At 36.8% G+C, this 21,765-nt stretch overlaps 2 protein-coding genes across 2 annotated transcripts; one reads left to right on the top strand and one right to left on the bottom strand.

The window, feature by feature from the left end:
* Positions 1–490: 490 nt before the first annotated feature.
* Positions 491–17,758, bottom strand: cul4b (cullin 4B). The gene is made up of 20 exons (XM_028460127.1): positions 16,861–17,758; positions 14,156–14,271; positions 13,964–14,067; positions 12,878–12,947; positions 12,668–12,741; positions 12,404–12,566; positions 11,045–11,134; positions 9,924–10,006; positions 9,781–9,848; positions 7,794–7,912; positions 7,509–7,701; positions 7,324–7,428; positions 6,403–6,513; positions 6,235–6,320; positions 4,940–5,047; positions 4,729–4,842; positions 4,525–4,630; positions 3,447–3,619; positions 3,217–3,369; positions 491–1,404 (listed from the first exon to the last, which is right to left on the bottom strand). The coding sequence occupies exons 1-20, from the start codon at positions 17,318–17,320 to the stop codon at positions 1,309–1,311; spliced, it is 2,592 nt and encodes an 863-aa protein (XP_028315928.1). The 5' UTR covers positions 17,321–17,758; the 3' UTR covers positions 491–1,308.
* A 578-nt stretch (positions 17,759–18,336) lies between these two features.
* mcts1 (MCTS1 re-initiation and release factor) lies at positions 18,337–21,527 on the top strand. The gene is made up of 6 exons (XM_028460104.1): positions 18,337–18,537; positions 19,807–19,959; positions 20,046–20,143; positions 20,230–20,363; positions 20,932–20,999; positions 21,075–21,527. Exons 1-6 carry the CDS (start codon positions 18,527–18,529, stop codon positions 21,154–21,156), a joined length of 546 nt encoding a protein of 181 aa, XP_028315905.1. The 5' UTR covers positions 18,337–18,526; the 3' UTR covers positions 21,157–21,527.
* Positions 21,528–21,765: the final 238 nt, after the last annotated feature.

Raw genomic sequence — 21,765 nt, 5'->3', positions numbered from 1 at the left:
TCATTTGTGGAAATGGAAAAATAAAAGGATATGATACTGTTTCCCCAAAGTATAGGGGAACTATTTAAAAATCACCTGCATGAGTTCCTCATACAAGTACAGAGATGGGTTTTGGTTTGTAAACAAGAAATTAGATTGAAAGGCAATCCAAACATATTCCTAAGAAGTTACAATGAAGAGTACACAGAGGGATGTTCTGAGTTGCAATGTGGAAAATAAAAATAATAAAACAAACTAAAGACATGAGTGTGAGAGTTAATACCAGGAACCAAGAAAATTAATGCTACAAAATGGACAATAATAACAATTATTTCTCTTTATTTACTCTGGATTTGGATGTACAAAGTGAAAACACTGGCAAAGAAACTGAAGCATTGGTGAAAGGAACACTGAAGGTGTGAGATTTAAAAAAAAAAATCTTATTTGTATGTGTTTAAATGAACGTAACCCTCAAAAACCTCTTTTCTCTAAACAAGCGAACAGCCTTTCATGTTTACCTTAATATTAAAAAAAAGTAGTTTTTCTTGTGTTAGAAGAGCTGACTGTTGTCGCTCGGCTGTTACGCCTTTTTTTTTTTTGTTAATCTCTCTGTGCATGTACAGTACCAAACCAACCAAGGATAAACCTGTATGGACTTGTGCTGATGAAATATGTCAGCAGCTTTATTCGCTTCCGTAGAAAGAGATAAGTGCTCCGTTTTTTGGCACAAACCCTTTTGTTTGTCATACAGTTGGCCTTTAAAAAAAAAAAAAAAAAAAAAAAAAAGGTCAATCTTTGCTTCAGGGTCACACCGTGACTAAAAATTCTCCTCACAAAGTTTGTTCGCCAAAATTGACACAAACCAGAAAAAGCAAAAAACAAAACCCATCAGTTTAATGTTTGTTGTTTTCTTTCCAACAGGTGGTACATTTTGATCGTTGTCATGGTTTGGATTGGGATAAACAAAAAGACAAAGTCTTAATGACAAAGTGTGAGTTGGTTCAAATGAATGACCAAGTAGAACTCAAGTCTAAAAATAAATATTTTCCCCTCCCCTTAAAAAAAAAACTGAACATATATCTGCGTTTTTCTGCTTAGTCCTGGCTCTCTCAGAGGCACTGAGAAACATGGATTGTGTTCTCTTTTGGATGGGCATGCAGTCCACTAGGTGATGAAACCCCTGACAGAAACCCCCAACCCCCCCTGTGGTGGTGACGCAGGAGCCGTTTGTCGATGATATAATGGTTTACATCCACTGGAGCAAAAAAAGTTTAGAGTTCGACTACTCGGAACAGATTTACAGATCTGAACAGGACCTGGGTCTGCTCTCTAGGCCACGTAGTTGTACTGGTTGGAGTTTTCCTTGTCACGCTCCATATAGTCCCTGTCGATGAGAGACTCTATCCTCTTTTTCAAGTCAGCAGGCTGGAAGAGACGAGAGCAGAGACAAGCCCTTTATTGACCAACGTGTCAAGTGATTCATGGGAAATAAAACAATAATAAAAAGACGATATATTACGCAATGAGTTGTATCAAAGCTGCAGGAGGTGCTTTTAAAAAAAATATATATACTGTATATGAATCATAAAACCAGTCAATAATCCGAAGATCATTTGCTTGAAAAAAGTTGTAAAAGGTTGAAATTACAGCTCGAAAATTTGTTTCGATCGCCACTGTAAAAGCTCTCTTACTGACGTTGTTGGAAAAGTTTCTTGCATTGCATTGTGGGATGTGCAGTCCCATAGACGGATGCGTAGAAGTGTTTTTCCTTCATTCTAACTGTGCTTTCTTGTTTTTCTTTGTCGAACAGGGGAGGACAGTGATTGGCTTGATACCATTTCTGTTTTAGTTTGGTCCCGGTATTCCCAGTGATATCACCTCACCCTAGAGCTGCACAACTCATTGAATTTTAATCGCAATCACGATCTTGGTTGCCATCAGAATCAGAAATCCTTTCATAATCCCAGGGGGAAATGACTAAATAAACCTGATCGTCTGCACTCTGTAATAGTGTATTCATCTAGTTAGCCTTTGGTACATTTTAAATTCTTGGATTAATTTGTTAAAAAAAAATGTTTTAATCATAACTTATTTAAAGCTTCATTGTGCACTGTAAACTGTACACAAAGTAGTGTAATTAAAACAGTTTTTTTAACCAAATTTGATAAATAATTGTGATTACAATCATTATTACAATATTGCTCAAAAATAATCGAGATTATCACTTTGGCCATAATCGTGCAGCTCTACCTCACCCTGCGAGATGTTGAATTTTGTCCAGATTTGGATAATTCGGTGTAAGCCCCACAATTAACACCCGCCATTGTTTAGACTTTATTTTCAGTCAACAAAAACAATGACTATATGTTGAAGTCACTTTGGCAGAGTTTTTTGTACAACACACACAAAAAAAAAAAATTACAGTAAGAATAAATTAAAAACACTTCCAATGCATCCATCTACGAGACTCCTCATCCCACAATGTAATGCGGGAAACTTTTCCGACAATATCAATAAACAGTCTTTACAGTGGAGATCGAAATAAAATTTCGAGCAGTAATTTCAACAGTTAACATTTTTTTCTTGCCTCGAGCAATTGATATTCTATTTATTGATCTACGAGGCCTACACTATGGATTTATCGGACACATCTTTAAATTCCCATATTTTCAGTTCGACTCAAAATTACAATCTGTACCAACTTTGCGAGCACTCATCTTGAGTTGATGTTACCTAAATTTGTTTGAGTCCTCATCATGTCCTTCCTGAAATCAATTCAACTGATTCTACTTTGGTTTTTGAAAAAAATGACTTAAAAGGATTAGGAAACACATCTGTACCAGCCACGAGCAGCCCTATATGTAAATGTTACCTCTGGAAAGATTTAACTGAATACTACTCCAAGCAAACACGGGGGATAAAAACAAAAGAAAAAACCTTATTCACAGAATCAGTAAATGTCCAATAAAAATAAAAAAAAAAACACATTTGAAGGGTTTGCCAGCTGTGATGTTAGTTCCATATCATTAATTTACACAGAAAAATACTATAAATAGTACAATTTTTCAATCATAAAAGTAGGGACTGTATTAAATATGATAAAAACTATTAAATATGATAAAAAAAAAAACTATTCAATATGACATAACTGTATTAAATATGATAAAAACTATTCAATATGATAAAAACCTGCCTCTGCTGTGTAACAAAAACCATAAATAGAGCAGGGCTTCACACCTTGACGGGGAACTTGAGCTGGTTGTAAACCTCAGACATAAGGAGATTATGGCTCAGAGCCTTCCTCATTTTCATGATCCGCACGATGGCAGCATCGATCTGGTATTGGCGATCCTGAAACACTCTTTCCGTGGTGCTGGCTTGCTCCTCCACCTGAAACATATTAACGCACCCCTTGACACGTTGAAGTTTCTGTGATCAGTGATGTGTTGCTGAAATACTGATCTTACAGTTTCTTTCATCTGGATCTGGTTGATCTTGATCCTGAACAGCTTGTGTTTGAAGTCGTCGTTGCAGGAGAACTTGTCTCCGTCCTCCACGTCTTTGCTCTTTGGGGTTTTGGAGAGGACGCGAGCTTTGCCACATGCGAGTGACTGCAGCGTTCTCCGTAGCTCACTGTCCTCTGTGGATAAAACACATACACTGAGAGGAGGTATCGCTAAAGGTTTAGTGGTAATAAAACGTGTGCAAACGTCACTCCATGCGCTAATAAGGAGTACAAAGCCCAGGGAATCAGGAGTGTGCCGCCCCTGCGCTTCCCAAAGCGCCTCAATCCATTAAGCGCGTTTCCCCCTAATGAATATGCATAGTAGGCGGATCTCCCAGGGGGAGGAAAAATATGGGAGGAGGAAATGCAAATAAATTTATGCAGGGGGAGCAATGTGATTCATGAAATCTGGAACTGTTTGCGGTGATAGTTTTAGTACCAGAAAATAGTACAACTGAAAAGCAGGTGCAAACACCTGCAGAGATCATCGCTGCAGTAAATGTGGACAGAAAACACAGCGGAGATGAAAAAAAAGGCTCTAGTTGTGTGTATGTGTGTGAGAAAGACAGAAAACAAGGACGTGCATCCATCTCTCCTCCGTGGATCAGTCCCGCACATGCACCCATCCGTCACTCACAGACACATCCACGCACATTTCTCCACTACAGGATGAATGAAAAATATTTATCTATCTGCTGTAATTCATCCATTTTTTAAATTAATTTCCTCTACTAACACCTCCAATTCTGCTGCTTCACATTTTTATTTTCACTTCCGTACTCATGTTCCCCCTTCATGTTCAACATAACACGTACAAAACGCTCATTTAAATAAGGTCAAGTTGAAAGAAAATGAAATAAACTGTATTTCTTACCATTTTGTACTTGTAAAGGTGAAATTTGTCATTATTGGTATCGCAATATATATCGTATTGTTTAGTATTGAGATTTATCAGGATATATCGCACCATGACATGCAAATGCGCACCTTAAATACACAGCATGGTTTCTCCATGGAAGCACATTTGGAATAATACAAACCTATTCCTGTTGCCACTTTGATCTCCTCGAGGGAGAACTCCTCCCCTTCATTAAACATCAGCAGCACAAGAGTTTGGAAAAGGGACACTTGAAGCTCCTTCTTACCCTTTTGAAGAAAAAATAAATAAATAAAATAATCGACAAATCATCTTCAGACTTTTCTATTCAAAGAAGAATCAGATCAGGCAGACAAATGCTCCAAACCTCCTTAAATTCAGCTTTTAGTACACAATGACCTAATGTTGACTGCCACTGCAGTTTCCTCCCGCTGTGTTTGCCAAGGTAAAAAGTCTTGAATATCTCCTGTAGTCGGACCATCTTGGGGAAAAAAACGGTATAAAAGTTTGAAGTGTTATTGTACTGCTGGTCAGAGTAATAAAAAAATAACAAAAAACCTTGTTTTCTCAGGACTGACCTCAGGAGGAAGATGCACCTCCATGGGTACGTAGGTGGGCCAGTAGCCCATGGTGAGGATGTTGACTGTCAGCTCAATGTTGCCGGGGATATTTTGGCACTGCATGTACTGTAGTTATCAAAAAGACAGGTTATGCATCAGCCTTCATTTGAAAAATATTATATTCTTAAAATATTTTGTTAGTTAAATTTCAATCAATCAATCATTCAATTATTTTTAGTTTTTCCATCCAGTCTTTAAACATTAAAATTTACTTTATGTTGTTTTACAAGTTCACACTTACAAAGCTCAGAATTTCTGTGCTCAAACATTATTAGTTATAGGGTCATTCCATGTCATTTCACAAATGGCCGACACACTGCAGTCTAAAAAAATTCAGAATTTTTTATCAATTGTTCTGTGATTATTCAATAGGAACATTGTACATTTTTAGTTTGATCGCATTAATACTTTCTGAGATATGGCCAATTTAGTGAGGGGGCATTTGATGATTTTTGCTCGTCCTTATTTTTCTTCCATTTGCAGTTTCCAATATCTCAGGAACTACATCACATAGGAAACTGAAACTATGTATAGTAATACAACTCCACCTCCTCAGAATATACCAAAATATCTGCTATACATCCTATTGGGTGGACATGCCAGCTCCTCGAAATTGGGAAAAAGTTGTGGTTCTTACATGTTTGGGCCTTCAGTAAACAACTTTGCATATCTCTCAGCTCCCTGTAATTTGATCAGCTTTGACCTATGTACATAGACTGTTAGCATCTCTAATTATTAGTCAGATATATGCATTGGTTCTTGGATGACAGTCTTTTGAAATCTAAAAAAATACTTATTTTCTAACCAGTTTCATCAGCCCATAACTGCATGTGGGTGCCTTGTTTTAATTTATAGTATAAAGATGACTCTTTCTTGGTATATGAAACAATTTTTCTTTATGCTAGTAGGGAGTGTGTGCGATGTCCTGTAAATGTGTTGAAATGACATGGAATGACCTATAGTTATTTTTAAAATACCAACAGTCCAATACAAATGTTTAGGAATAGAAATACTTTTAAAGTACGTAATTTAATGATTTCTGTTTCTGGTTTTTATAGTTATTTTTTTCTCACCCTTTTCATGATTTCACGCATTGTCAAACCATGGCAATGTGCAAGTCTTATTGACATTAAGCTGGGCTTCAGTGACCGTGTGACGCAGTAAACAACACTACCAAACCTGCATGGCAACTGTGTAGCCGTGTTCTCCAAGGATCAACATGTGATGCAGTTGACCTGTACTGTTGTCCTCACCTGTTTGAACTGCACCATGATGTCTTTGGAAAGCTCCATGTCTTTAAACATTCCCTCCAGTTTGCTCGTAAACGCTGCTCCACATTCTGTGAAAGCGCCAACACGTAGAAATAGTCAGATTCAGGTGGAATCGTGTATTTCTCCTTCAGATTAGTGAAATGAACTGACCGTGTTTAAGCTTTGACAACATTGACTTCTCAGCATCCACAGAGGCACTTTTTCCAACTAGTAACCTTTTGGCCAGATCCTTTTTGTAGAAGGCCTCGAACACATCTTTACCTAAAAAAAAATACAGTGTTGTTAAAGATTGGGGTCAATTACAATTACATCTTCAATTATCCATCGAACACAATTACAATTACGTTGACCAGCATTTTTTCTAATTACAATCATTTTACCACTGAAATCAATTACAATTATATTCTCAATTATTAAGATGTATCACAAATGTTAAGCTCATAAAACGTAACCATCCTCTTGTGTTAGCTTTCTGTTAGCATCTCTTTGATAACGTGTCAGTTTTGACCATTCCTTGGCTTAAATCATCCATAAAACACAGAAAAAAATATTACCCATCACCCAGTTTGTTTTTAATCTCTTTCTGACCTTGTTCGGCTTCCTTATCCATGAAAATATTGGCATTGATATTTTTGGTGTGGGCGTCAGAGTCTTTTTTGTGTCTGTATACCCCTCGATTTACATTTTGAAATACTAAAACGACCGACAAGAGAACTGAGAGGTAAACTTGTTATGAAACATATTTTAATAATTGTTACCTACATAGACCTATGTGTAAGCCATAGAACTGTAACATGGTTCTGCAGTTTTACATTTAATTAAATTGTAAGTGACAGTTTTTATAGAATTGTCATGCCAATTACAAAGTCAGTTATCTGAACTCAATTACAATTCAATCACGATTACAAAAGCAAGAGATTTTTTTTCAGCAACGATTACCATTATAATTATGTCACAATTGTAATTAATTATCAATTATGTGATTACAATCATAACTGACCCCAACTCGGATTGTTATAACCACTACCACAAAGACAGGAAGAGTTGACATGAAGCCAATAATAATAATACCATAGATGAATCTGAAGATAATCATGATCTTATCCAGCATCTTCTCCAGCTCTTCATCTGTTGCCTCCTTGTTTCCTGCTCTGAGTTTGGAATCCACGTGTTTTGCTAAAAAAAAAGGAGAGAGAACCAGAGCATGGAATGACCGCGTCACATCTGTGAATGAAACAAATGTTTTCATCACTAACCAATGAGCTCTGCTGGCTTGTTTGGCCGTTTGTTGATAAACGTTTCGAAAGCTTCTTTCATGGCGTTCACAAACTTCTCGTTTTTAACGAAGCACACGTCGATGATGTGGTCCACTTTATCTTTAAAATCCAGCAGCTCCTGCACCATCGTTTTGTCTTTTTCTGGATTGATTACGATTGTGCTTCCAAAAGCCTGGATGGTTTTTCAAAAACACATTTAACAAAGACAGTGTCACATGGGAAACAAATCACAAGATCTTCACCTCATCAAGAGTGCTGTGGTACCTTTATGTACTCTATCCAGTGCTGCAGGAGGGCCTGGACGCCCCCTCGCACTCGACTGAACAGCTGATAGAGGAGAGACAGATCCTGAATTCGGTTTTCATCCAGCAGATGAGTCAGGCCTGCAAGTTAGACACAGTAACACAGTCCGTCAGCCGTTTGGTTTTGCTCGGCAGTGGTCCTTTCTTCAGGAATAAGATGGATATCACTAATCCACATAAAACTTGTAGCCAAGTTTGAAAAAAAAAGAAGAAAAAAAAGAAGTTTGCGCTCTACGACGGCATAATAGGGCCATAGTAAAATTAAAATAAAAAATCTGGGCACTACAAGATAAAAGTTGTCATATTTTGAGAATAATAAAGTTGTATCTAAACACAATTGTAATTTTATGAGATTAAAGTCATAATATTTTGAGAATAAAGTTGTAATTTTATGAGAGTAAAATTTAAATGAAAACAGGATCTTGTCTGTGTTGCAATCACTCGTGCGTTATGGAGCATTTAGTGAGATTATACTTGTCTTTAGGTTTCACACATGGTGAAATACTGAGACTTTTGGCCCATCATCACCACACTGTTATCAGTTAAAAGACTTTAAAGCCACTTTGCATTTGTATCGACAAAATAACCAGACTGATTTGGAGCAAATGGCCCCTTTAGTGGAGGAGGAACTGGCTGGAAGTGGTCGACTTAAGGGCTGAGTTTTTTTTAAGATATGGCTTTATTCTGATCATAAAATTATGACTTTATTCTCCAAATATTATGACTCTAATCTAATAAAATCATGACTATTTTCAAAATATTACAAATTTAATCTTGTAGTGCTCAAATTTTTTTTATTTTAATGTGGTCTTAACACGCTGTCGTAGCGCTCCAATTTGATTAAGTGATTCTTTTTGTTGTTGTTTCTGAAGTAAAAACAGTGAACTTTATTGGACATTATTTAAATGAAATCAAACTAAGTAAAGGGGTGAAAACTGACGTAAATATGAATTTTGCATCATGACGTCTACGCAAATTTGAGAAATTACGTTATGTAGTGCCATCTAGCACCTTTTTATGGAATCAGAACAGTATCATAATGAATGAACTCTTGCAGGGTTTTTCACAAATGCACTCGATCTGTTATGCAAATGCACACAATCTGGTTCAAAAATATATATTTGTTTCGCAGTTGCATGCCAATCATATGGCTTCTTACATTTTCTCCACACTTTTAAACCAATTGCAGAGCTACTGATATGTGTGCTTATATGCAGTGTTCAAACAAGAGTGTGAGAGAAAATGTAAGAAGCCATATGATTGGCTGATGAATCTGTCAATCACTTTTATCAGCCAATGGTGACGTTCATTGACGTCAGGGCAGTCTCAAAATTCACCGCAGAGATTTCTCTCACAAATAAACAGAGGTTTCACAGCACAGAAGCAGTTTGTAAATGCACATTCAGCAATTTGCATCATCTGTGGATTTATATTACATGTGTGCCTCAAAATAATGTTTGTGAAGTAGAGCGTGTGCATTTCAGAATTTACATTACAAGTTTGCATAAAATATATATTTGCAAAACAGATCGTGTGCATTTGTGAATTTGAAATACAGCTGCGAAACAAATATATATTTCTGAACCACTGTGTATGCATTTGGGAAAAACAGATTGTGTGCATTTGTGAAAAACCCTGCAAGAGTTCATTCATTATGATACTGTTCTGATTCCATACCTTTTCATCTTTACAACATTTGGCAACATGGGATTAGATCCATTCTGCTTTAGTGCTGTGATGTATCTACTTCGATGTAAGGAGTTCAGTGGGACTGATGCATCAGTTGAACTACAAATACAGCTAAAAATAAGGCCAACGCATTTGTCTGAATTGTGTAAAAATTGTCATTACGCAGCAATACAATTATTTTAACAATCTAAAGAAAATGCAAAACAAATCTTAAAATAACAGAATACAAAATAAAGAGAAAAATATTCATTGCAGGGCACCTTTCTGCAGAGTCGTGGTGAGATGTTCTCCTAGCAGCTGCTTCTCTACGGTAGCAATGAGAGGTTTGCTGAGAGAAGAAACACAGCGTGAGTCTGTGGTTGCATTCAGGTGGAAAAAGTGAGCGCTCGGGTTGGACACTCACTGTGTGCTCTGGTCAAGATATGTGATGACTCTGTCCGCCTCCTCCTCCAAGCGTTTGTTGACGTGATGGAGATACTCTGGTACCTGAAAACACAGAGAAACATTGTCATTTTGATGAGACATGAATTCATTATTGATAAATTAGTATATAAAATCACATGAATAAAGAAGCGTTTTAAGGGTCCGCGTGTGTAAAAGGGGTAGAATGTTTGCGTTTGATTCTTCTCCAAAAATCACATACCTATAATAAATAATGGTTTTCAAAGCTTCTCCATGACCTACAATGGCAAATTTGTTTCTGATTGAAGTAGGACCCTTAGTGGTGAAATTTTGGAAAATATATGATACCGAGTGACAGTAAATAATGTTTTAAATACAGAAATCTGTAGTCTGCCTAAAAAAAAAACCAACAAAGATTTACATCAAATATAAAGCCAATTCTCAATAGGGAAGGCTACAAAAACAGAAATAATTGAACAAATGTATGGACATCAACTGAAGCAAGTTTGGTGATAATAATAAACAATAGGGTTTTGTATAAAAAAGCCTATTTTACCACAACTGTGCCAAATTTTTCCACTAGTTTAAGAACTAGTGTGTAACTGTAATATGTCACTCAAATTGGTTCCAATTTATTTATTATCTTATTTTTACTGCTAAAAATAAACATATACATTTTTATCCAAGTTTGTGCTGTGCCATGCATAATGCCATTTTTTGTTCCACTCTTTGATGGCGTTACGCATGGGTCTAATTCAGCAATGCTTTGACCAATCAGAATGTTTTACACAGCGTTGTAAAGCTCAGAACCTGAAGAAATTGGATAGCGAATGCCAGACGAAATCAAGAAAAAAAATGCTGTATTGCTTGTGAGCTCTGGGTTTTATCGTGTAAAACAAACAAATTATTCTAAAAAGCTCCGAAAATAAGAAACTACAAGTGACCACAAACCAGAACCCGAAAACATCAAATGTTCAATTTCAAGAAAACTAAGAGAAACTACTGTCGTTAAAAGAATTGATTTCCTTCAGCGTCCTTCATTGGGTAAAACACAATGATCTTGCTGAGAAAAATAAAGCAGACAAACAGAATGTGTCCAGAGCATCAAGGTCTACAAATCACCTCTCTCTCCTGCATCAGCCGTTGTCCCTCTGCAGCGTACAGGCGATTGGTTTCCTCCAAAAATCGCTGCTCAAAAGAGTCCTGATAAATCTAATAGGAAAGAAGAAAAACACCTTCACTACATTCATCAACAACAAACTGACAAGTCATCAAACGTCTGTGGGAACGACCAAAAGACAAGACAACGAGAAGTGATATATGTCCTCTCACACGCACACACACACACACATATATACACAATTTGATTGCTGTCACCAACGCAAGAAATAATGCATTCCCTGGCATGAGACCATGAACGATAAAAACCCATACAATGTTGACATTATTTGTCTGTTTATTAGATAAGCTTCCACCGTGGTGGTTGCTAATCTTCCTGGGGTCCATAAACAAATAATTTAAAAAAAAAAAAAAAAAACTCATCAAGATTCTAGTACATGTAAAAACAGAAAAAAATTAAGACAGTTTAAAATGTACAGAAATATTACATAAAAAAAAGATACATCAAGACAAAGTTTCATTACACTAACAAATAAAAAAATACATGATATATACATTAAGATTTGTCAAAATATGTTTTCGAAGCATTTTTGAATATGCGTAAAGTTGACTTTCAGGTCCCTAGGCAATTTGTTCCATAAGTGAAAAGCTCTGAAAAAGACAGACATTTGTAAACAGTTGGTATTAGAATGATTGGTGACTAAAATTATTTATATAGTTGAGATTTAGTAGAAAAGATAATGTTAGAAATTGGTAAACTGGGAACAATTTTAGATTTGAGTGAGTTTAATGAAGACAAATTATTGACGACGACATTCCAGTGTGTAGTGGACAGTGTAAAAAAAAAAAGAAAGAAGAAATAATTCAAGGAAGGAAAACCAGGTACCAGGACCAGGGCTGTGAGCAGCAATGGTCCAATCCAGACCAGCCACTGAGGCCATTATAGAGACAAGTCAATACTGGGTTTGTTCAAACTGTGTCAGTGAGTGTAATGTAGGACATAGGACGAGTTGATATGGTCCAAAATTCATATCTTGATATTTTTTTCTAAAAATCTCAGTAATCCATTTAACTGCTTTTCATGCTGTTCTGAGAAGTCATGAAAGCAGCGACTCCTAAAACAAGTATTTTAATACAAAATAAGCTATAAAAATTATATGTATATCCAGATAGGCAATATTGTAGGTTTCCATAGATTTTCTATCATATATCGTCATTTTGAGGAAAAATATTCAGATACAAATTTTATATAATGCTAGAGAAGTGAAAAATACAGGTGTTAAAAATACACTGAAAGTCAGAAACAGGGGGGATTTTAATGATTTCCAAGCTGATGCAGCACTGGCACAATGATGGTCCTACCTGTAGGTCTGAGAGCATGCTCAGCAGACTCCTCAGCAAACTGCGGTCTATCGCCTCTCCGTTCCGCTCCCTCTCAATAAGCAGTAGGATCCCGTCGATGGTTTTGCTCTGGACCTTCAAATCGCTGATTATGTAGAATCTAAAGAGCTCCAGGCCCATGTCCCTGCACACCAAATCAAAGCAGCCCCTTCAGCTCCAACATCTACTGAAAAACCATCCTCCGCCTACCAGAATGAAACCCACTCATGATCGCTGATCACTCACCAGATTGATGGCAGCATTGAATTTTGTAAAACGTAGGTGCGATCCAAAAACAAAAATATACTCCTAATCATTATCTGTAAAAAAAACAACAACAAAATCACAACAACACAGATTTACAGTTCAATACAATATTCTACAAACGTTAACATTCTACATAACAGCATAGAGCTCTCAGTAATTAAATAACCATGTAACCATCACACACCGTACCATTTGTCTGCAGTGATCCTGCCAACACTTGTCAATCTTCTTGAGGAATAGCACGCTGTCCAGCGCATCCGTGAGGAAATAGTTAAGTTTAAATCAAAGTACATTACATGTTTCACAACATGACTTTTGATCAAAGTTTTTGAAACAAAAGAACTCAGAGCGCAAAAAAAAAAAAAAAAAAACATTTTTGCCAGATATTAGCAGTTTCCTGGATCTGGAAGCACCTACAGTATTTCTATCCTCATTAATAATAAATAATAATGCAGTAAGTCCAAATGTATTGGCACTAGGGATGTCCCGATACAACTTTTTCACTTCCGATACGATACCAATATTGCAGCCTTACGTATCGGCCAATATTGATCCAATACAATATCAGCACGAATCATCCATACTTTTATTACTTATTTTGTAGTGTGGAATGTTAAGAAAAGACTTGATCAAGTGATGTTACTCAGAGAACAATAGTCAGCAACAGTAGGTATGAGAAAAACTGACCCATTTATTATTAACCAATCAGTTACATACATTTTAACCTTCAACATAATATCTACAGTACTCTACAATTGAATGAAAACTTTGTTGTAGTGTGAACCACAGTCACCTATGGATAGAAGTGCTGGAGCAGAACATTTTATTGGAGTGCTTATATCAGTGATTTTAGATGCAGTCCGATAAAATCCGATATTCATTTTCAGGCTAATATCTGACCGATATCCGGTTGTTAATATCGGCTCTGGACACCCCTAATTGTTACCCACTATTCTTCTCAAAATCAGGGTGAAATACACAATCCACATCAGATCTGGTTGAAACTAAGAGGGGTAACTGAGGAACCAACACAACATAACTGAGTCAAATTTCATAAAGATCAGTCAATTACAAACCGAGATACGAATATTTAAAATGTTTCCAATAATGAGAGAGGGATTTTTTTATATTTGATCTGGATTCCCTCAAATTAAATATAATTTTTAACGGCGTAAGGTCCATCTTTGGTTAAGTACTTTTCACACAATCCTGCTAACAGAACAACAAATATGACCTCCTTGGTGGAGGAAATGATCACGACATCATAAAGGATATTCTCTGAACTGATCGATTTGTGCCTTGATGTGATCTTCACACACGGACCTCAGCTGTTTGTAAAGCTTGGCTGATATCTTATGGGAGCAGAGGTTCTCCACGGCCTGAGAGGGCAAACAAATGATCAACAACCAGAGTCAAAGGCATGACAACAGATCACACAGACAGCAGCCATTCAGGGCCGGTCGGTACCTGATAGAGCTCTTCTAGATTGTACTTGATTGAAGTGCTGTTCTGTATGGCTTCCACCGCCTCCTTCAGCTTGTGCCACGTCTCCTGGGTGTAGTTCTCAGGCAACTTGGGCTTTTCTGCCAACGAAACACAAACGTCAACGTGGTGCGATGAGGCCAAATGTCAAAATGTGTACGCTGAATAGAAATAACACAGATGTATTCACTGAATTTTCAAAATAAAGATAACAATGAAAAGGAAACCTATCTTGCTAGATTGGAAAACTAAACGCATTTTAAGTTTGTCAATCCCTACAAATATTCCAAAATCTATTTATATATTAACTTAGCTAAATATGAATTATTTAAAAACTAGAACCCTGTCTAGGTTATAGATGCTGTAGCCAATACAGGTGTAAAAAGTTTGGTGATTTCAGCAATTTGTATTTTCAACAACCTGGCAAAGCTCTGAAAACATTCAGAGATACAAGAAATACACTTCTTTTTAAAATTAAACATCTGAACTATATCACCATCATGGAAAAAAACAACCCAAAATATAACAAAAAAAACTGAACGAGATTATTTCTGAACAATTTTGTTTTTTCCACATTAGTCAAGATTTTTGGTGTTTAATTTTCACAGTTAAATAAAAAACCGAGTTATCAATAATATCTGCTTTAAAGCATAATTATGGACTACGACAACATCAACAAGAGTCACATCCAGTTCATGTGATGTTTAAAACGTCTTGGACCGCTTAGACTTCTTGGTTGGAAAATGAATATTCAACTAAATGATGAGAAAACTTAAGTTTTGCATTAGAACACGGCCTTTACAACAAATGAGTAAAATACTTAACAAATGCATACTAAATTACCCACCTAAAAGTGTAAAAAAAAAAAAAAAAAAAAAAAAGGGGCCAGTGGTAAATCTGACCAGGTAGTGGCTTTAATAAAACCCAGAGGATGTTCTAGAACAGGGGTTCTCAACTGGTCTCATCCTGGGACCCACTTTTCACCACGATAATTACTGTAAATCGCGACCCATTTTTTTTTTTAGAATTCAACCAAATTTTATTTTTCCAAAAAAGCTCTTGAAAAACACGTATATAATAATCTTTTTTAAAACATACATTTATATATTTTTATGCGCAACATAAAAGTTTCTTTCAAAATAAAAGACAAGTCCAACATGAGAGACATTAGGTAGGCTATTAATTATTTTTGACCAGCTGTCCGCGACCAACCCAGTATAGGTCCGTGACCCACTTTTGGGTCCCAACCCACCAGTTGAGAATCGCTGTTCTAGACATTACTTCCAATCACACTGCTTGATGAATCAAATAAAATCCATAAACTCAATCCTCCTCCAGATTTCATCAATGAATGTTAAAATGTAGTATATTTTAAATATTCTAAGGATTTGACTAAATAAATACAATTCTTCACTTGTTGATCAATGACTTCAGAGGTCTAGAACTGGTTCATAGTGAAAGTCGGCCCGTTTTTGACAGGTTTCTTTAACCCATGTAACAGAGTTCACTTCAGATTGATTATATCATGTGTAATATATGGTTTAGGATTAATCACAGTATGATATCAGATATGGGAAATATGTCAACACATTACTGGGGTTTCAAGAAAACATTTGGTATGTGTGTACCAGACACATTTTCCACCTCATCAGTAGGGCTGTACAATATAACAAGATTCAAGATATATAAAGATTTCTATATTGCCTATAATGTATATATATATATTTCTTTTTTTAGTATTTTTTAATTAAAATACTTATTTTAGAAGTCGCTGCTTTCACTACTTCTCAGAACAGTGTGAAAAGCACAGTTAGATGGATTATTGAGTGCATCCTAACCCAGACTTTCCCTAAACAAGCCACACTACAGAACTCACTCACACGTGCTGTCCCTTATAAGAAAAAAAAAAGTCAAAAGTGGCACATATTGTGCAGCTGTTTGTTAATAAATGTGCCTATCTATATACCGGCTATCCGTACGAAAGATGACGTTGCCGGACCTTATCTACATAAGCGTAATGTGCCCTAGTGATCCAATGGGCCTGACTTAAGGATTCTTCCTTCCGCTGCCCTGGATTTTGACTCCCACTTTTGACATATATATTTTTTTCATTTTAGCATATTTAACACTGCAAATCCAACCTTTAAAAATACATATACTAAAAAAAAAATAACATTTTAGGGTATTTCCTGGGTTGGGATTAGGGCTAAAATAAAAGGTTAACAGGGTAGCTAAAATTAAATATTAGTTAAATAAAACTGACGGAACTTTAAGTCACGTGGTGCATCTATCACGTGACCTAAACTGGCCAATGAGGGGTGATGCGTCCAGATAGACTGCTGGTCAATTGACAAGAATTACGTACTGATAGCCACTGCCTAAGGAAAACACTTTTGGGGGGGGTGTGTGTGTGTGTGTGTGTTCTAGACACATTAACTATTTAAAAACTAATCAAATGGGCACGTCTTACATTTAAAGTGTCATAATTACATTAATAATTGCCTTTAATCCTAAATTAGGGTTGTAATATTCCCAGGAGAGGGTTTAAAACAAGCCTGCTGACATATAAAAACATAATTGATCAGAAACAAGGGGGTGCACAAACTAAACTGGTTGAGGACCAGTGTACTGTACTGGATGACCATAGGTGTGTGGTTGAAATGGATGGATGGACTATGTGTCTCAGGTACCTCTGAAGTTCTTGATGACTAGTTTCTTAGCAGCCCCGGGTTTGCTGTTGGAGAAGGTTCCGGATCCAGGGGTCTTGGTCAGTCCGTTAGCGTGGTGGCCCACACCGCCGGGTAGGAACATGGCTTTGCTTTTGTTATTGGAGCACGAAGCAGCAGCAGCAGCAGCAGCAGTGGCCTCCTCTGCCATTTTAACGTCCAGTCCGATGAAATCCAGAGAATCCTCGAACCGTAACTTCTTGTGTATGTGTATCGGGCTGGTGGCGCAGGACGCGGACGGGGACCCGGGGTTCAGGGTCTTTGGGGGCGAAGCGGAGATGGTCTCAGCGCTGTCTTCCCTCTCGGATCCGTTTATTTTCCGCTTCTTCGGAGATGTGATGTTGCCGCTGTCGGTTTTGACATCAGTGGTCTCCTGGGCTGGCGGTGGTGGGGGGTTAGGGGAAGATAAACCTGTTGGAAACATGAAAAAAACGGGAACACTATTCTCTCACAGCCAGCGTGGTGATCCCAAACTTCCAGGGGAAGAGCTCCGACTCCGTGTGCTTAGTCAGCTTTGAGCCAAGTCCACTACCAGGGACAGAAGTGACGATATGAACGTCTAACTACAAGACACCACCTGGACCGAGGCTGGCTCTTTCTTGTTATTGCTGGCAGATGAAGAAAGATGGTTGGATACTGCTTCCTCTTTTTTCCTCTCGGCTCTCAGCAGCAAGTCGTTAAATCACAGCAGCGGAGCTTCACCTCCGTATCAGACAAATATAAACATTAGTGCTGAAGATACAGGACGGACAGACTAGCATTGATGCAAAATAATTGCCTGTAGACACAAAAACACAAGACACTTGTGGAAAGTGCTCCGTGACCCCACCGGAAGTACTTTGTACCAGCGTAGTTTAGCCTGTTTTTTTTTTTTTTCTACCGCGCTGCTGCAACTAATATAACCGCTAGATGGCGCCAGAGAGTCAATGGGTTGGAAAAACTATGGCGGTGGATGCCTTCATTTTATTTATTATTTATTTCATTTTATACATATAAACCATGGTCAATGTGTTTGTTTGGATTATTATTTTTTTCACACTCCCGATCCCGAACCAGCAAATATTATATTATTGATTTAATTCAACTAAAAAAAAAAAAAAAAACATGCTAATAAATCTCCAAATGTTCAAAACGCTCGCTTTTTAAAATGTATTTATTTTCGTCAATAAACAATACATATAATCATGTAAATAAATTATTACATTGTCTGTGCAAGATTAAATTATTATAATTTGAAGAACGTATTTTGATATTGTTTCGGTACGTTTATATGGTACGCATTCAAATAAAATAAAGTTTTTTTTTAAGATTGGTAACCATGCTCAAGCATTCACATTCAAACCATAAATATATAAAGATATATTTCTAGGACATAATCTGCGATTCAAACATTTAAAACGGAAGTGAGACTCGTAACTGCCGTATAGCGTGAGCATGTGTCGTAAAATGTCGTGATCCCAGACTGTTTGTTGGCCCTTCTCAGATGAACAGGCGTGGATCTGAGTTAGCATTACTCTGCTAGTCTATTTACAGTGTTATTACAATAACTCTTCACCATATCGGATCCATAGAAGTCAGTTTGGAGCAACTTTATTACTTCTGAACGAAGATAACACGGCGATAAGCAAGGATGTTCAAAAAGTATGTCGCAGGGTATTTTGAACTGCTTGTAGCGTTATGCAGTGAGGTGGCTAATTCATTAGCCACGTTAGCTTTTTTACAGTTTGTGGGAAGTAGAAAATGTTTTTTAATACAAATATCTAGCGTTGAGTTATGTTGCTGGGTTCCGGTTTAAGATAAGTGAACAGTGTGGTTTGGACGTGTTGACACAGTGAGAAATCCGCTTCTACTTTTGATGCTTTTCTCCCGAACAGCAAGTTATCTGCTTCATTATTGTTCTTATGAATGCTAATACTAGACCTTCTATTGCATTATATATATATCTAGCTTGTATTCTCCTTATCTGCTAACTCCTCTATCACTTTCTTTTTTCTTTTTTTTTTTTTTTTTACCCTCCTATGGGTTCTATTGTTAACCCCACATATTTAAAGCACTTCACTTTTGCTTTTTTAACAAAAGGCATCTCCTCATCTCAAATCAGAAATGTCATGCTTTTGCTGACTTTAATTAATAAATTTTTTTTTTTACTTTTTCCTACATTTCCACGTACCACTCTACCTTTTTTTTTGTGGCAAAGTCTACTTGGATTTTGATTTTGCATTAATTCTTCTCCTTTTAAGACTTGAAATAATTCGGTTAGGTTTAAAGAAAAAAAAAAAAAGTATAAACTGTCTAATATGTGTGAATATTATAGCACATTTGTTAAGATTGTATCCAATGCTGACAGTTGAGTTACTGAAAGACAAACAACTTCCAAACAGGTGAAACCAAATCTGAAGATGACTTTAATTTAGAGCAGAGTGTCAAACTCATTTTAGTTCACGAGCCAAATATGGACCAGTTTTATCTGAAGTGGGCGGAAGATTTGAGCACATTATTTGACCCTAGTTCACGCTTCCATAAATAAATGTTATGAAAACGTATGTAAGGCACCGACAATATTCTACACAACAAGGGACAGTTCAGTCCCTTCAGGATCTTCACTTAAATTTCCTTGATTTTGTGACCAATTTTGGAAGATTTTGTGAAATAATTTGTGGAAAATTGGTCTAATTTTGTGTTTGTTCAACAAGTTTATCTTTACAATGACTGTCATCATGTGATATAACGTGGAGAAATTGACATTTGACCCCCGGGCCTTAAGTTTGACACTCGTAATTTAGCCCATTCTCTGTATTTGTCTGTGATCGTGTTGGTATGGCTGATTAGTGTATATAGTGTGTGAAGGATATTACAAAAAGTTTAATTTTTAATGAATTCAAGTTTTTTTTAATTTTTTTTTGGTTTCAGATTTGACGAGAAGGAAAATGTGTCAAATTGTATCCAGTTGAAAACATCTGTGATCAAAGGCATCAAAAACCAGCTGCTGGAACAGTTTCCAGACATCGAGTCACAGCTCAACCACATAATGCCAAAAAAGGACCCTGTCAAAATTGTGAGATGGTGCGACTAAGAACTCCTGCACCACGTTCTCTTTTTTCGACCTCAGTTTTTGATATTAAATAATCTTTTTCTAATTCTTCCTCCAGCCACGAGCACATTGAGATCCTGACAGTGAATGGAGAGCTGCTTTTTTTCAGACAGAGAGAAGGACCGTTCTACCCAACTCTCAGGCTGCTGCATAAATGTCAGATTTCCTACTACAAATAGTTAAATCCCTCCTTGTGCTGACAGGGTTTTTTCATTTATTCTTTTCCTTTTTTTTTTTAATAGATCCTTTCATTCTTCCACACCAGCAAGTAGACAAAGGGGCCATTAAATTTGTTCTGAGTGGAGCCAACATCATGTGTCCAGGACTGACGTCACCGGGGGCCAAACTCCACCCAGCGGCAGCCGAGACAGTGGTCGTATCCTTTCATTCATGATGCTGTGACAAAATGGTTGATCTTAAAGTTAATAAAAAAGTGAAATAACAAATTGAGCCAAACCTATTCTTATTAAACCTATTTAATGGAAGGTCTACCAAGGACTGATTCTAGTGCGACTCAAATGCAACATATGGTAAATGTCTATCTCGTACTCGAGATGCAGATTATTGCTGCCATTGCTGTATACAAAAAAAACCTATACTAGATATGGGTGACTAGCGGCCCAAAAGTACAGTAAATGCTCCAATTGATCCCAAAAACAAAATAACTTACAAAAAAATACATACGATAGAAACAAAAATGACAAATGGATATACAAAAATACAGCAAAAATGAGGCCAAACACACAAAATGAGAATAATTTACTAAATGATACAAAATAACACACAAAACAACAAAAACACACAAAATGAAATAATGACTAAATGATACAAAAAACACAGAACTTTTTAATTGTCTTTTTTTCCATTCATACACGTGTTTAAGTTTTTTTTTTTTTCCTTTTCCCCCTAAAACCTTTGATTGTGTCCTTATCAAATGACTCCAGGCCATCATGGCAGAAGGAAAGCAGCATGCACTTTGTGTTGGCGTGATGAAGATGTCTGCAGAAAGCATGTGAGTCCTAAAGTCTTTAAGAACGCACGTGTGTTGCTGTCTTATGAAAACTTTATTCTTGTTTTTTTTCCCCAGAGAAAAAATCAACAAGGGAATCGGAATAGAAAACGTTCATTACCTTAATGATGGACTGTGGCACATGAAGACGTATAAATGATGGGAGGGGCCTCAGACGTCCTGCACTAACACCTCGTCCTTCTTTTCCCTCTTTGGAAACTTGCGTGGAGCTTTTGACAGCGAGGCCCGGGCTGCCAGTCAACTGTTTACACGTACAGACTCTGCTGTAAAACCTGCAGGAGGCTTTCAATCCATTATTATGCACAATTCATTCAAAGGTCTTGCTTTAAAAAAAATCTGAACCCATCTGAACTTTTTCAACAGGAGTGGCTGGGTGACGTTCAGCCACTAGTTAGACCTGCTAGTCCACTGCCCGAGTAAAACGTGTCAGCAACCTATAATTTTTCCTCTTCAATGTTCAAGTTAATTAAACAGTCACAAGGCCTTGCAATAAATCCAACCTGTCTAAAATGGTGTCATGGGAAATTTTTTTTTTTTTTTACACACTACATTGTAAAAATGTACCTACTGTTCATTAGAACAATTTAAGCATTAGCATGGTGGTGTATTTATTTTTTTAGGGAATAAGAAATGATGCACAGTTAAATGTTTAGTACAAAATTAAAGATCACAGATAAAAAATGATTGCTATTAAAGTAAAATGGGTGGATAACGTTGCTGCATCACTGGGAATTTCTATGGGAGTTAA

This window comes from Gouania willdenowi, chromosome 10 (assembly GCF_900634775.1).
Source record: "Gouania willdenowi chromosome 10, fGouWil2.1, whole genome shotgun sequence".
Classification (NCBI taxonomy): Eukaryota; Metazoa; Chordata; class Actinopteri; order Blenniiformes; family Gobiesocidae; genus Gouania; species Gouania willdenowi.
The sequence above is the reverse complement of the archived record's forward strand: the minus strand, read 5'-3'. Positions and strand labels throughout refer to the sequence as shown.

Bases quoted from the DNA above. Each gene is read 5' to 3' on its own strand.
- cul4b (XM_028460127.1), bottom strand. From the start codon at position 17,320: ATGTTTCCAACAGGTTTATCTTCCCCTAACCCCCCACCACCGCCAGCC. The intron at 12,567-12,667 runs GTGAGTGATCAG...TTTGGTGTGCAG, and splicing joins TCAATGCTGCCATCAATCTG to GGACATGGGCCTGGAGCTCT. The intron at 6,321-6,402 runs GTCAGTTCATTT...GCGCTTTCACAG, and splicing joins GTTGTCAAAGCTTAAACACG to AATGTGGAGCAGCGTTTACG.
- mcts1 (XM_028460104.1), top strand. The intron at 19,960-20,045 runs GTGCGACTAAGA...TTCTTCCTCCAG, and splicing joins CCTGTCAAAATTGTGAGATG to CCACGAGCACATTGAGATCC. The intron at 20,364-20,931 runs GTATCCTTTCAT...AAATGACTCCAG, and splicing joins CGGCAGCCGAGACAGTGGTC to GCCATCATGGCAGAAGGAAA.